Source organism: Sporothrix schenckii, assembly GCF_000961545.1.
Source record: "Sporothrix schenckii 1099-18 chromosome Unknown Cont48, whole genome shotgun sequence".
Classification (NCBI taxonomy): Eukaryota; Fungi; Ascomycota; class Sordariomycetes; order Ophiostomatales; family Ophiostomataceae; genus Sporothrix; species Sporothrix schenckii.
The window spans coordinates 2131157-2141898 of record NW_015971149.1 but is presented as its reverse complement, the minus strand read 5'-3'; the positions used below and the strand labels follow the sequence as shown (position 1 = coordinate 2141898).

The 10742-nt window shown below is 59.9% G+C and overlaps 1 protein-coding gene across 1 annotated transcript; it reads right to left on the bottom strand.

Annotated features, from left to right (window-relative positions):
• On the bottom strand, window positions 1-6839 carry SPSK_00653 (uncharacterized protein; the record flags this gene model as incomplete). Its single annotated transcript, XM_016727603.1, has 5 exons — window positions 1-45; window positions 113-1025; window positions 1078-6122; window positions 6198-6489; window positions 6547-6839. 5 exons carry the CDS (start codon window positions 6837-6839, stop codon window positions 1-3), a joined length of 6588 nt encoding a protein of 2195 aa, XP_016584532.1.
• Window positions 6840-10742: the final 3903 nt, after the last annotated feature.

Sequence of the window (10742 nt, the reverse complement as noted above, 5' to 3'; positions counted from 1 at the left end):
TTACACACCAAGGCCCTCGCGCATAAATGCACCCAGCTGCTTTGCCTGTGATGGTTGGTTAGTGACGGGGAATCAAGACCACGAGGGGACAGAACAAGGACACTGCACTTACTTGGTCGCCGTGGATAATGGAAAAGTGGTGGCCCGGCATGTGGCGGATGAGCATCTTGCGCGGATCCAGGTAGGCATCCCAGAGGTTGGGGCCAAAGTCCGTGCGGTTCTCCAGCAGGAACAGGGCGTGGCCCGAGGGGTACGGCTGCGGGCGCGGGTCCGTCGGCAGGTGGCACACGCCGTCCTCGCACCAGATGATGGTGACCTTGGGGCAGTGGGCTGCGGGCAGCGGCTCGGCCGTGTAGTTGGACAGCGCCGTGACGGTCGCGGCAAAGTGCGGGAGCAGCCACGCGGGGACCGAGCTCGGGTCGCCGTCGCCCAGCAGCCCGATGGACGCGAACCACGCGTGCAGGCCCTTGGGCAGCGGCTCAATGGTGTCGGGGGACGGCGAGTCGATGAGGACTAGGTTGTCGACGGCCTCGCCCGCCTTGATCAGCTGGTTGGCCATCTCAAAGGCAATGATGCCGCCGGCCGACCAGCCGGCCAGGTTGTAGGGCCCGGCCGGCTGGCGGCGCTTCATCTCCGTGATGAACTTGGTCGCCACGCCGTAGACGCCGCACTTATACTCCTCGGGCGTCTTCAAAAACGGCGAGAAGAGGCCCCAGACGGCCCAGTCGGGGCCAATGTCCGAGATCTCCGTGTAGGACGTGGCGCTGCCGCTGCCGTCGGGGATCATGAACATGTTGTGCGTCGCCGTGCGGTGGCTGCCCTGGAGCAGGACGGACGTGGCTTTGCGGTGCGGGTAGTGGTCGACAATCGTGGCGGGCCGCGGCAGCTTCTCAATGGGATCGGCCGGCTCCAAGCGGACCTCTTGGCCAGTGGCAACGGGAACAGGCGCGGGCGCGGCAGGGAGCGGAGCACGCGCCGCCACGACGGGCTTGGACGCCCGTGGCGGCGGCGGCGGGCGGGGGGGCCTTGATGCCCAGGGAGCGCTCAATGGACTTGAGCGACGGGTTCGACACAAACAGGTCGGAGGGGATGTTTAGCCCCGTCCTCTCGCGCAGCGTGCCCAGGATCTGGAGGCTCATCAGCGAGTCCATGCCCAAGTTGGCCAGGTCCGGCGCGGCAATGATTTCGTCGACGTCGACCTGCATCTCCTCGGCAATGGTCTCGCGCACGGCCTTTTGCAGCGCCGAGACGTCGCTTCCTGCCGCCGCACACTCGCCGGCGTCCTTGACGGAGCCGCTCTCGCTCTCCTCCATGGGCGTCGTGACCTCCGAGTCCGACTTCATGCCGTCCGTCTCGGAGTCGGAGCTCGAAATGCCCGAGTCCTCGAGCGAGGAGGCGCCGGGCGTGGTGGCGTTCGTGTGGGCCGTCTCAAACTGCGCCAGATACGTCTTGAAGGCGCCAATGGTCGGGTAGTCGACAAAGGCGTTGGAGTGCAGGTCGACGTCCAGCTCCTCGCGGATGCGGCCGCTGACGGTCAGAGACATGAGCGAGTCGACGCCCAGGTCGCCAAAGGCCACGTTGTCGACCAGCTCGTCGTGGGACACGCCAATCTCCTTGGCCAGAATGTCAAACACCTTGGTGACGACCGACGTGAGCTTCTGGTTGACCTTGCCAATGTTGGCGTGCGTGACCACCTTGGTGTTCTTGGCCTTGGCCGGAGCGGTGGCGGTAGCAGCGGCAGTCGGTGCCGTAGCCGGTGCCGCAGCCAGGGCCTTGCGAGCAGGAGCAGCAGCAGCAGCACCAGCACCGGCACCAGCAACACCCCGCGGCGGCAGCACCAGGTTGAGCACCTTGCGCGGAATCGCCGCAAAGCGCACGTCGCCGCAGACGCCAATGATGCGGTCGCCGTCAAAGACGTAGGCGTCGCCCGAGAACATGGTGGTGCCCTTGACGGGCTGCATGCGGATGTAGCTGCGGTACGTCTTGGCCGCGTCGGGCGTCTCCACGAAGCGCAGCGAGCCCCAGCCGTGCGAGATGTAGACCTGCTCACGCGAGTCCACGGCGTCGGTGGCATTGACAATGAAGCCCGAGATGTGGCACATGCTGTCGATCCAGAAGGGGTTGAAAAAGTAGCGGCCGTCCGCCTCGGACGTCTGGAAGCGCACCGTCGCCGTGGCCTCGCATGTGGCGCTGTCCAGGATCACCTCGTCCATGCCGCGGTAGCGCGGCGCGTAGTCGACGAGCGCCGTGAACAGCTTGTAGGCGATGCCGCGGCCGATCTTGCTGGCCGTGCCCGCCTCCTCGGCGCGCTGGAGCGCGTCGATGCGCCCGCGGATCAGGTAGTTGACCCGCTCAAACTCGTTGGACCATTGCGTCGCGTCGCCGTAGAGCACCTTGCACGTGGCGTGCTCTGTCGTCTTGGCGCCCTCGCCCGTGTGGAAGCGGAGCGTCGCATAGCCCTTGTCGACGTGCGCCGTCGCCGACACGCGCAGGATGTGGCTGCCGGTGCTGTCGTCAAAGATGAGCGTCTTGCTCACCTCCATGTCGGCAATGTTGGTCGGCACGCGGTCCTTGGCGTCGCGCTCCGGCTTGGCCAGCCGGTACATGTAGTCGCCAATGGTCATGGCCATATCGGCGTACAGCGTCGACGGGCACAGCGGCGTGTTGTTGACCAGATGGCCCTCGAGCGCCAGGCGCATGTCGGCGCGGCACATGTCCGACTCCGTCTCGAGCGTCACCGTGCTGCCGTCGACCTCTTCGCGCACCACCTTGTGCACGCTGGACGTTGACAGCGTGGGCTTGGGCGGCTCGACGGCCGCGGTGGACGTCCCCGGCAGCATCGTCGCAAAGCGGTTCTTGATGAGCGACCAGTCACCCTCGTACTGCAGCCAGTAGTTCTTGTTGTCAAAGGCGTACGAGGGCAGGTCCAGCAGCCGCGTCGACGCGCGGAAGTCGCCGTGCATCTCGTTCCAGTCGAGGTTGAGGCCTGCCGAGTGCAGCGTGCACAGGCTCGCGCTCAGCGTCTTGTACGTCGCCTCGTTGCGGCGCAGCGTCGGCACCGCAATCGTGGTCGCGCCAAACGCCGCCTTGACCATGTTGGCGCACACCGGGTGCGGGCCCACCTCGAGCCACACAGTCTTCTCGTCAATAGCGCCAGACTGCTGCGCCGACACAAGGCCGCCCAGGAAGTTGACGGCCTCGCGGGCATGGTTGCGAAGGTAGGCCGCGTCCACCGGCGGCACGCCGTCGCGGTCGCCCGCCGCGATCAGGCGGCCGAGCAGCGGCGACACGATGGGCACCGTGGGCCGCTGGAAGGTGACGGCGCGCGCCAGCGTCTCAAAGTCGTCCAGGATCGGGTCGACCTGCGCCGAGTGGAACGCAAAGGGCACCTTCAGCTGCGTGCACTTGAACCCGCCCGTCGCGCCCAGGTGCTGCGCGCACTCGGCCATCTCGGCGGCGTCGCCGCTCAGCACCGTCTCGCGGGGGCCGTTGATGCAGGCCACGTTCACCGCAGCCGCACGCGCTTCGCCGAGCGCGTCCATCACCGTCGACAGAGAGCCCTGCACCGCCAGCATCGTATGCGTGCCGGCCGTGCACTTGTCCACGAGCAGGCGCGCGCGCGCGCCGACCAGGTAGATAGTGTCGCTGGCCGAGAGCACGCCGGCCACGTTGAGCGCGGCGTACTCGCCGAGGCTGTGGCCCAGAACGGCCGCGGGCTGGATGCCCCACGAGATCCAGAGACGCGCCAGGGCCATTTCGAAGCACGCCAGGCCCAGCTGCACCACAACGGGGCTCAGCGTCGTGACGTCCGACGCGCTGCCGTCGATGAGCGGCAAGAACGAGGGGAAGCCGTGGATCTTGGCAATCTGGTCGAACTCGTCGATGCTGTCGCGGAACACGGCGGCGTGCGCATACAGCTCCTGGCCGAGGCCGGCGTAGTGCGAGCCCTGCCCGGTGAACATGAAGGCCACCTTGGGCGGCTCGGGCAGCACGGGCACGAAGCTGCCCTGCAGGCGCGCCTGGAGCGCCTGCTTGGCCTCGGGCAGGTCGGCCGCCGTCACGTTCATGCGCCAGTAGTGCTGGATGCGGCGCGCCGTCGTGGTGTAGGCGACGTCGGCCACCGGCGTGTCCGGGTGCGCATCGATCCAGGCGACAAGACGCTCTGCGTTGTGGATCATGGCCGACTTGGACTTGCCCGTCACGGTGATGACGTGCATGCTGCGCGGGTCGGCCGTTGCTGGTGCGCGGCGCGGCGCGTCTTCGAGCAGAAGGCCCGTGTTGCCCCCGGCGGCGCTGAAGTTGTTGATGAACACGCGGCGGGGCTTGCCGTCGGTGCGGCGGAAGGGCGTCATGTGGAAGGCAATGTTAACGTTGCGCTCGGACAGGTCCTTGGGGAAGCCCTTGTTGATTTCCTGCTTGATGCCGACGTGCGGCGGAATCTGGTTCTTCTGCAGCATCAGCAGCACCTTGACCAGCGCCGTCACGCCCGAGGCCGCCTCGCCGTGGCCCACGTTGGCCTTGACGGCGCCCAAGTAGAGCGGCCGGTCGGCCGGTCGCTTGCGGTGCGCCGGGGCAAAGACGTTGGTGACCGACAGCATCTCGGTACCGTCGCCGGCCTGCGTGCCCGTGCCGTGCATCTCGACGTAGTCCACGTCGAGCGGGTCGACGCCGGCCTCGTCGAGGATCGCCGACGACAGAATCGACTGCGTGGGGCCGTGCGGGTGCGTGATGGAAATGGCGTCGGCCGAGTGGTTGGTCGCCGTGCCCAGGATGACGGCCAGGATGTTGTCGCCGTCGGCCTCGGCGTCCTCGAGGCGCTTGACAATGACCGACGCGCAGCCGTCACCGCGGCAGTAGCCGTCGGCGCCGTCGTCAAAGGTGGCGCAAGGGCCCTTCTTGGACAGGAACTGGCCCCGGCTCAGCCCGGCAAAAATGTCCGAGTTGGTCATGCACGACAGCCCGCCGACAATGGCCGTGTCGCAGTCGCGCGACCACAGCGCCGTGCACGCCACATTCATCGCGGCGGCACTGGACGAGCACGCCGTGTCAATGTTGAGGCTGGGGCCGCTGAACCCGAAGTGGTAGTTGATGCGGCCCGGCCCGAAAGCCCGCACGCCGCCCGTGATAAAGTACGTGTCGACCTCCTGCGCCGCATTGATTTCGCGCCAGTCGTCCGATGTCTGGCCGTAAAAGGTGCCGATGCGGTCGAGGCGCGTGGAGGGCGTGCGGTTGGGCACGTAGCCCGACATTTCCAGCGCTTCAAACGCCGTGGCGATGGCCATGCGCTGCATGGGGTCTGTCTGCAGAGCCTCGCGGGGCGACATGTTGAAGAAGCGCGGGTCGAAGAAGCCCGGGTTCTCGATCCAGCAGCCGTACGGCGTATGGCTCGTGTTGATGGCTTTGCCGGTGGGGTCCACATGCGTGGCCGCGGGGAAGCGGTCGGCGGGCACGACGCGGTGCACGTCGAGGCCCTTGGCCAGCAGCTCCCACAGCTTCTCGTGACTGGCGGCGTCGGGGAAGCGGCCGGCCATGCCCACAATGGCCAGCTTGCCTCGGCCGGAGGGGCCGTGGTTGCCGATCTGGGACGGCTGGGTCGTGATGCCGTTGGCACTGGATGAAAACTCGGGCGACGGACGGAGCGTCACCGTGAGCTCTGTCTTGGCGCGCAGCAGGCTGGCAAGCGTTTTCGCGCTCTGCGTGGGGCCGAAGGGAATCACGACACAGTCGCCGCGGGGGTAGTCGCGGGCCAGGTCGAGACAGCCATCCAGGACACGGTGGAACCGCAGCGGCTCGTTCAGGATCTCGTACACGACGGACTCGAACAGCGCCTCTGTGGTAGTTTCGCGGAGCCATGTGCCCGTCGCACACGACATGACGGCGGACCGCGGCTTCGTCTTGAAAAGCGCGTCCGCCACGCTGGCGTCGTCCAGACGGAGGATCTTCCGGGCGTCTGCGTCCGCGTGAAGATGTGACGCGTGATACGGCCCGTGCACGGGGATGGGCGCCGAGCGGCCCAGCTGTCCGGAGGCAGTCAGTGCCTTCAGCGTCGTCGGTGGCCCTGACACGGCCACGTTGCCGGAGGAAACGGCGCTAATGTAGCCAGTGGCTGCCGGGGGAATGGACTGGAAGAGCTTAGTACAATGGCATTTTTCACAATCGTGCATTCCATGCAGACGAGGAGGCACCGGTATACTCACGTTCGAACGGCAAAACTCGGAGAGAACACGGCGAATGTCTTCTTCTTGCTGGTTCGGGTAGACGTACGTCCAGCTCTCGGACTTCTCCGAGGGCGGGCAGAGCCGGTCCGCAAGGGTGGCGACGTACAAACCTGTGCGGAACGACATCAGGACGGCCTGCACGGCGACGGGGACCAGGGCAGAGAGTGATGGCGTAGAGGCGATGGCGGCCGCCGCAAAAAGGCCGGAGCACAGGCCGACTAGGTAGGTGTGCTCGTGCTGGGTGACATCTTCCCAATGTTTCTCGGCATGGCTGTTTTGTTAGTCGACGACCGGACGTAGACAAAATCATGAACGTGGCAGGACATACTCAATGTAGTGCACCAGCTGTGTAATGCACAGCAGGGCGCCGTCCACGGCCGGGTGCTTCAGGTCTTGGGCATGGTATCGCTCGTTCAGCTGCTGTAGTGTCCTAAACAGCGGCAGCTTGGCACGCTCGAGCCGGCCGAGACCCTCGATTTCACGCCAGAGAGCCTCGCCGGCTTGGTTGAGAAAGGCAGTGGCAAGAATGCCTTGATGGCCCTCGCGGTAGAAGCCCGAGAGAAAGTCGTAGGTGTCGAGGGACTGGTCTCCAAAGAGGAGAAATGCCAGCCTGTCAGCCATGGTTGTTTGTGGAAAGCTCTCAGCGCGTCGACATGTGCTTCTGGTCCTGCAAGATGTGTGTGCAGTGAAGGTCGAGCTCGTTGCTGGAAATCGATTGAAGTTCGCACAAATGACAGACTGGAGTGAAGACGCAAAGGGAAGCAACGAAAGACTGCAAACGAATGCACACGCTCTCTCTCTCTCTCTCGTACTCTTGGCCAACAACAAAAAGAGTCAAGACAAGTCTAGGCTGTACGGAAGAAAAGAAGGGAAGGGTTGAGGTCTAGATAAAGGAAAAAGAAAATAAGAGTTCATAACAATCTTTATGAGAGACGGCGAGCCATCCTGGCGGTCTTATATATGAAATTGCTCGAGCGCAGGGAAGGCGATATTGGGAAGCCGAATGTAAAGCGGTTCCCTCCTGGTGGAGAACGCACGAAATACCAGGCCAGCCACCCTCGACAAGGATGGCCATAGTTGCTTGCTGTATTTTTGCTATTTTCCCTTCTTTCCCTTTGTTATTTTTATTTCGTCTCTCCTGTCGCTTCCTGAATTCACTCAAGTTGTCTCTCGGGTCAGTAAGCAAGGCGCCTCGGCCGCCTGTCTGGGATACCTCTCTCTCCTCTTTCGTTTTCTAGCTTTTTGCGGTCTATGGATGCGTCTTTCCTGTGCTCGGCTCGTATTTTCAACTATACCCCCCCTCCGTATGTGCGAGTAAATAATCTCAATAACACGGAATCTGGGATCCATCCCTGCTCGTCTGCCCGCATAGTACACTGCACCAGTGCGGGTGGGTGAGGGCAAGGGGTGTGAATAAAGGTGAATGGGGGCGTGTTTACAAAGACACAAGGCGTTCAGAAAACACTGATCCTCCTCAGACAGACATCACACATCCCACAAAACCATTTTGCCGGTTGATCGCAGTCCGGGCCAGGTGTTTTTTTTTTCTTCGGTGACCGAAGCTCATGAATGATGTCCTCATGCTTGCCGCATTAGGCGAGGGCCTGTGTTAGCGAAGCATGGAGACAGGCGCAACATCAAATACATAAAATGGCACTGAAATAAAACTGGTGCAGCAAACGACCAAATAGAGATACAGCCGCCACTTGGGATTTTCGTTGAAGAAGTGGCAATTTAACCAGGTAAATGTAGACTGTTTCCTTTTTCCTGACGGATTGTATCCTTGGGCCCGTGGTACACCAGGAGGACATGGCATTTCTTCCCTTGAAAGCGTTTGCCTTTTGCATTCGGGGCGTGTAGCTTGCAAATGGTACGGTTTGTCCTGAATAAAACGAGATAAATTTCTTTAGGATCTAGAAAAATCTTCAGACACAAAAGGATGAAAGCAAAGGGTGTCTGTGTCTCCAATGTCAACGGCTGTACCATACAACCCATGATGTGACCCGTGATGTGAACCATGCTGTATGGCATGTATGCTCTGCAGTTATTTTTGCGGTCATCCCGGCTTTCAATTCCACGGGAATGATCGATGTTTCGCAACAAAATCGACGATAAGTCGATACACAGTGCCCTTTGCTGTATCTTCCCATCTTTCACTCACTTCCTTTACGAGCACGTAACACTTGTTGCCATCTTTGGCGACAATTATTGGAACTGTGCTCAGAAGGGCCGAGGAAGTCTGCAAGCCAAGACTGGCTTAGAATTGCAGCCACCAGAGAGACGGAAACGAAGAGAAAGGGTATAAAAAGAAACAGCACCTAAAAAGGACAACGAAAATAAATAGAAAGGCAAAGAGTGGGTGGCATACGAGATCACGGAGTCTGTGTTCCGCAGGCTTCAACGCGTGGAATTGCCTCGCAACTATGCACTAGCACGGAGGACAAACGACCAGTGTAAACCATACACCTGAAGACGAGCAGTCGATGGGGTATTGAAGATTGAAGTCAGAGTTTTTTGTCCTGGCATATAAGCGACGGTGTAAGAGGTCCGCTCAAACGATCGAAAACCACTTACAGAAGTGTCAGCATCAGCAGGATCTCGACAACAATGTGGGACTTGCAGAGAACGTAAAATTGTGGACCAGTACCCAAACTTGTGATGAGCGAGATATCGGGAACGAGTTCGAAAACAGATACGACACAGGGAAGGAAGACAAGTGCAAAAGTGGAAAGAATTGCAGGGATACGCTTTTGTGCCTTCGTGTCATACAACATGTACGGAATAGGAAAACAAAGATTGGTAATAAAAAGACAGCAAACGGAGAAGACGTGAACAAAGGGGTACGAAGTACGACGTGCGGCAGAACAAAACTCAAAAGAGTGAACATAAAAAAAACACCCATATCCGACAAGCCGATACAGGCAGGAGAGGGAACTGCTCCGCGTGCGGATGGGGGGAGGGGTGCGGGAGATCTCTTTGTCCGTAGGCACCGGAGTTCCCCATATGTAGCGAAATGAGCTCCCACAGCGCAAGACAATGGCTTCAGAGTAGACAAGATGAGGCGACCACCATAATAGCCAATGGCAGCACTTTAGCCGCCGATATGCCAGGCTTTCTGATTCCACGGCCTGTTCCTGCGCACGTTTTGGTGTGAGTGTTCTTTTATCTGTCTTTTCTTGCTGAGGTCTTATTGACTCTTCTTTATGCTCTCTGGCGCTCTTGTCTTGGATGCGAGCCACATGGCCTGCCGCGGCCGGTATTTCTTGCAACGAAAACGGTCCCAAATGGGTGATTCGCCTGCCGCCGGACTCCAAACGAAAATTTCCAAATAAAGGGTCGCCGGCGACGCATTCAGCGAACTGATGATGCCTCACACGACGCGGCCGGGAGAGAAGCGAATCCGTCACCACAAGTGACTGTGACATGATAGGTCGATTAATCACGCCTTTGCTGACAAGGAGGAACTGTTCTGCCGTTCCTCCCTGTCACTTGTCGCCTTGTATGTGTGAGCAATTGGCCGTCGAGTTGAGGCGTCCTTTCAACCGAAAGTCGAGCCCTCCATTCTGGGACAGGTGAGCGTTTGCTCCACTTTTCGGTACATTTACCATCATCTGTTTTTTTCTTCATATGGAGGAAAGATATGTCGACTTTTCACATTGAAACGTTGGCCTGTTGATAAGCTCGGTTGAGCTTTCCTTTGAAATCGGAATGTAAATGGACTGGGCAGGTCGTGGGCTTCTGGTCGGTTTGTCTGAGCCGTGGAATTTTGCCCCCCGTATCGTAGATCTCCGTCGTCTTTGCGCGCTGAATCACTTCGACAGGTGAGCACGTACATTCCAAAATCTATATTCGAATGTCGTACGCAAACGAAAACACAGAACATGCACTTACCAAAGCAAAGGGCGTGCATCAAAGTGAAGATTATGGAGCAAGAAAAAAAAACATAACATGTAAAAGAAAAAGAGTTCAAAGAACCCGAAGCTTATGTCCTCACTTACATATGCCGTCAGCAAAGGCAATGCCTGCCGAGATGCATGCGGGAAACCATTACCGCACCCAAGACAGCGACGGTTTTGGTGACCAGGGGAAATAATTCTCGGGGCAAAGGGATCGGCAAGCGGTCTACAATTGCGACCGTGTTCTGAGGCATCGTTTTCTTTCCTCGAGTGGTGTGAAGCTCGAAGAATGGACGGGAGCCAAACCTGGGTGTATGGTCCAGGCCACAGGATGTAAAAGAGCAAAGTGCAACGACGGATGGAACAAGGGGCGCAGCCATCAGCCCATCGATTGTCCGCTTCTTGTGTTATGGACTGTCGAACAGGCACAGCCTCGAGGACGGACTCGGGCAGCCGGTTGGGCTTAGCATCTTGCGTGAAGCGCGCAGAAGTGACAAGAATAGCAGCTGGTGCCGTGCAGTCAAAAAACGGTGTGCATCTCCAAGATGTTCTCGTTCTCTCGTCGTTAGATATCGCGGCACTCTCACACCGTCTATCTAGCTCGCGTCAGCTTCTAGCCAGTCCTGTG